We start from the raw sequence: 5,158 nt of genomic DNA, 5'->3' as shown, positions 1-5,158 counted from the left end.
GCATCATGGTGTGTATGTGTGTGTGTGTGTGCATGCCATGCACATGCATCATGGTGTGTGTGTGTGTGTGCATGCCATGCACATGCATCATGGTGTGTGTGTGTGTGTGTGTGTGTGTGCATGCCATGCACATGCATCATGGTATGCTCATGAAGGGAGGTCAGGGGACACCTTGGGTGGGTCAGTTCTCCCCCTCCACCATTTTGGCCCTGAGATCACATTTTGGTCAGTCTTGGCAGCAAGCCACCTTTCCCCACCGAGCCATCTCACTGGCCCTGTGCCGGCCTTTTGGCAGAGTAGGCAAGGAACGTTCCTCTGAGGCTACGAGCAGCTCATAACTCCATGAGGTAATAGATTATGGGAACCTCATTCAAGGCTGGACATCCCTTCCCTCCAGTTTCCCCCATGGCCCTTAACTGGCTGAATTATAACTTCTCTTCTTGCTGTGCCACCCTTCCCCCACCCCTTGCTGGCCCTCAGTTGTCCTCCCTTGTGGCATCCTTGCGACCGCAGGGTTGGCCAGATACTTGCTCATTGAACTGGGGTTCCTCCTGACTGAGTCTTGGCAGGTAAGGAAAAGCCATGTCAAATAGTTGAGCCCATAGACTGCTTGCCTTGCAAGAGTGGGGAACCCGTATTCAAGCCCCAAAGCCTTAGGTTAAAAAAATAAAAACAGATTGAGACTGGAATGTGACTCTGGTGACCTAGCGTGCAGGAAGCCATGGTTTCATCCCCAGCCCTACATAAATAAACATGGTGGTCTGTGCCTGACATCACAGCACTTCAGATGGAGAGGCAGAAAAAGATCAGAAGTTCAAGGTTATCCTTAGCTCCATAGCAGATTCAGGGCTAGCCTAGGTTACTCAAGACACTTTAAAAAAGAAGGAGAAGGGGAAGGGGAAGGGGAACGGGAACGGGAAGGGGAAGGAGGAGAAGGAGAAGGAGAAGAAGAAGAAGAAGAAGAAGAAGAAGAAGAAGAAGAAGAAGAAGAAGAAGAAGAAGAAGAAGAAGAAGAAGAAGAAGAAGAAGAAGAATCGGGTATCTGGTGAGGTGGTTCACAACCACTGTAATCCCAGTGCGAGGGAGACAGGTAACTGGCAAGCCCAGTGAGTGTGACAGCAAGGATAAGGGCCAGACAGAAGGCTCAGTGCTTGAGAGCACTGGCAGCTCCTGCAGCTGCCATTTCCCAGCACCTTTGCACAGTTGGCAGCTCACAACCACCTAGAGGACACTCCAAAGACTTCACGCCCTCTTCTGGCCTCCACCAACACCTGCACACAACACACATGGGATATGCATGTATGGCACATGTATGAGCAAGCACACACACACATGCACACACACACACCCATACACCCCCCAACACACACACACGAAAAAGAAAAGGCTGTCTCCTATCCAAGACAAGGCAAGTCTCGAGTCCTTTCATGCAGGGGACAGTGCCATCTGGGTCCCCACACCTGCTGTTGAACCCGACGCCCAGCTGTTTCTCTTTTCACTTTGGCCTTAGTCTTTTGCATCAAAGCTCCACTAGGAACTTTTTTTTTTTTTTTTTATGGAGACAGTATTACCCTGTAGTCCTGATTAGCCCTGGAACTCAGTATGTAGACCTGACTGGCCTAGAATTGGTCCAGCCTGCCTCCTGTGCGCTAGAATTAAAGATTAAGGGCATGTGCTAGCATATTATGTTTAGTTTGAACATGAAACCTATTTAAAAAATGGTTTTTTGAGACAGGTTCTCATGTAGCCCAGACTGGCTCCAGACTCTGGGCATAGCTGAGGATGACCATTTACTTTTGATTCTTTTTTTTTTTTTTGGTTTTCCTGGAACTCATTCTGTAGACCAGGCTGGTCTTGAACTCAGAAATCTGCCTGCCTCTGCCTCCCAAGTGCTGCTGGGATTAAAGTGGTGCACCACCACTGACTGGCTTACTTTTGATTCTTTATCCTCCTAGGATTTGTGAGGCAGAGGCAGGTGGATCTGTGAGTTCAAGTCCAGCCTGGTCTATAAAGCCATTTCTAAGATAGTCAGGGCTATCTGGAGAAACCCTGTCTTGAAAAAAAAATTACAATAAAAATCAGAACCAAGCGTGTGTGTGTGTGTGTGTGTGTGTGTGTGTGTGTGTGTGTGTATCTTATCTAGTCTCATGGAGAAACTGAGGCACCTATTTAGTGAGGGGGTTTAGCCAAGCCCGGCCAGTGTGTTACAAATGACTTTGGTGGGGGATAGGATGCTATATTAGAGGCATTCTGTTCTCTCCCAGTCCCAGGCGGCCGAAATCTCTCTGCCAGTCTCTGGGGGGAATTTAAGAAGAGTTTGATCTCTCTGAGGCAGGGCAGCTGGGAGGACCAAGGGGTGGGGGTGGTGGCTAAAAGGAAATATAAATCAGGGCAGCTGTGTTGACATCACAGACGTGAGACCTGAGGTGTAGCAGCTGTTGAAGCAATTGGTTGGAGGGACCTGTGACCCTGGAGAGAGGTGGGGGGTGGTCGGGAGAGATTATCTGGGGGTCCTGTGGGCTGGGACAGCTGAGAGTAGAGACAGCTGAGCTGGTAGCTCCTTTCTAAGAATAGCTACGTTGGGTGCCCCAAACCCCGGAACCCCTTTTTGTTCTTTATGCAAAGAGACAAGTAGAGTGGGGTCCTCAGTGGTGGGGTGAGTCACCAGTGAGGGCCCATAGCTGCCTAGGCATGCCAAGCACGCTTTACAGAACCGTTTTGTATGCGTTTATCTATTATGGGAGGGAGTGGCATTCATTCTGTGGCACACATCTGGAGGTCACTGGAGATCAGAGGACAGCCTGTGGAAGTTGATTCTTTCTAACAGGTGTGTCCCGGGATTGAATTTAGGTCATTAGGCTCCTTTACCCACTGACCACCTCACCAGACCATTGTTTGTTTTTTGATGTCCTGAGGATGGAACTCAGTCCCATACAGTTCTACCCTGTCAGCCACAGTCCCCACAACCCTAGTGTGGACTTTGTCGATGGCATTGTGTCCCGGAGTAACTCAAACATTGGATATCCTTGGGTGGGTGCCAGAAGAATAAGGAAAGACTTTGGGTTGCCCACTCTCTGGAGGGAATAAGCCTTTCACAGGTCAAACTGCCGAGCGACGCATGCCTGCCTCAGTTTCCTTAGTAAGACAACCTACACTCCAGCTCTGGCTGTCTATGCCCTAGTTCCCAGGCTAGCCCTAACTCCTGCCTCTTACCTTATCCACAGGGTCTCCCCTGCACAAACAGGCATCGGGCCCCTCCTCGGCTGGAGCCGCCACCACCGTCTCTGAGAAGCCAGGTCCAAAGGCAGCTGAAGTGGGTGATGACTTCCTGGGAGACTTTGTGGTGGGCGAGAGGGTGTGGGTGAATGGCGTGAAGCCAGGAGTGGTGCAGTACCTGGGTGAGACACAGTTTGCGCCAGGCCAGTGGGCCGGTGTGGTCTTGGACGACCCGGTGGGCAAGAACGATGGAGCTGTGGGTGGCGTGCGCTACTTCGAGTGCCCGGCTCTACAGGGCATCTTCACACGGCCCTCCAAGCTGACCCGCCAGCCTACGGCTGAAGGCTCGGGCAGCGATGCCCATTCGGTGGAATCCCTCACCGCCCAGAACCTATCCCTACATTCTGGCACGGCCACGCCCCCACTCACCGGCCGAGTCATCCCCCTGCGGGAGAGTGTTCTTAACAGCTCCGTGAAGACGGGCAATGAGTCTGGTTCCAACCTCTCGGACAGTGGTTCTGTGAAGCGCGGTGACAAGGACCTCCACCTGGGGGACCGTGTGCTGGTAAGTGTGGGTGGTACCTGGCTGGGAACCCCAACTCTCTTTACCCCTCATTCCCTCGTGAATAAGCTGGACCCCAGGGACTGAGCAGAGAAGAGACTAAAAAACTTGAGCAACGTTCAGGCTGAGGCCATATTCATTACTCATTGGTACCAACCACATAGGATAACAGTGGAGAGAACCCAGGCGCTGAAGCCTGTTGCTGGGTGGCCCTGGGCATGTGTATTAACCTCTCTGGGTCTCGGTTCCCATCTTCCATCAGCTTTTTTGTGGCTGTGATAATACCTGAGGTGAAAAGAACTTAGGGGAGGAAAGATGGGTTTAAGCACGACAAAAGAGAGGGTCCAGTTCAAAGTTGGCCAGCTCCATCGCTTTGGGCCGGTAGTCAGCAGGAAACAACAAGGCCGAAGGGCATGGCGGGAGAAAGCTGGTAACCTTGTGGTTGCCAGAAAGAGAGGGAGGGGGAGATGGCGGAGTGGAGCACAGGCTAAGTGCGCAGCTTAGGAATGAGAAGTCGATACAATCACAATGACTACTTCCTCCGACCAGGCCCCGCCTCCTGACAGCCCATCCAGCTCTGAACTCACCGGGTGGGCTAACATGGACGAATCCTTCTTTATCTAATCTCTCAGTAGTGCCCCAGCTGGGACTGAGCCTTTAATCAAGCTTCTTTGCAGGGGGCGAGGGGTGGTGGTATTTAAGTTTAGCCATTCTTTCTTTTTAGACAGGGTATCTATCACTGGGTAACTCTGGCTGGCCTGGGACTTGGGTCATGTCTGCGAGATACCATGACCAATAATAACACTTTTATAAAACGGCAATTTTGCATGGGGGCGGGGGGGGGTATAGCTCAGTTGTTAAGAGTGCTTGCCTGGTGTGCATAAATCCCAGGGTTTGATCCCCAGCACCCCATAAGCCAACATGCCTGTCATCATAGCTCTTGGGAAGTAGAGGCAGGAGGATGAAAGTTCAACGGTGAACTTCTGTCCTCCAGGCCAAAGCCCTGATTTCTCTTCCTACTCCACTCTCCTGAGGCTGGTGGCCCACATTGCAGTCTCCATGGTAGAGGCATCTAGAACTTTCCATGGGGAAGATGGTCAGTCATCTGCAAAATAGGAGAAGGCACTTCAGACTACCAGCGAATATAGGATCATGAATATTCATATCACTACAGATATTCATGTGGAGACAAATATGCGTGCATGAATATTCATGTGTGTGCATGAATATTCATCAGGGCAGAAAGACTGAGGGAGAGAAAATATGAATACTGAATAAGAAAATGCCGAGATGTGTTAGAAGATTAAGTTAGGCCGGTCGGTGGTGGTGCACGCCTTTAATCCCAGCACTTGGGAGGCAGAGGCAGGTGGATTTCTGAGT

At 51.0% G+C, this 5,158-nt stretch overlaps 1 protein-coding gene across 2 annotated transcripts in view; it reads left to right on the top strand.

The window, feature by feature from the left end:
* Nucleotides 1-5,158, top strand: part of Clip2 (CAP-Gly domain containing linker protein 2) — a 65,041-nt gene that overhangs the window by 25,107 nt on the left and 34,776 nt on the right. For both annotated transcript variants that reach the window (XM_031338149.1, XM_031338148.1), the window contains exon 3: nt 3,225-3,781. In XM_031338149.1, coding sequence (XP_031194009.1) covers nt 3,225-3,781 — 557 coding nt within the window. The remainder of the gene's footprint in view (nt 1-3,224; nt 3,782-5,158) is intronic.

This window comes from Mastomys coucha, unplaced genomic scaffold (assembly GCF_008632895.1).
Source record: "Mastomys coucha isolate ucsf_1 unplaced genomic scaffold, UCSF_Mcou_1 pScaffold22, whole genome shotgun sequence".
Lineage (NCBI taxonomy): Eukaryota > Metazoa > Chordata > Mammalia > Rodentia > Muridae > Mastomys > Mastomys coucha.
This window is presented reverse-complemented; position numbering and strand designations above follow the sequence as displayed.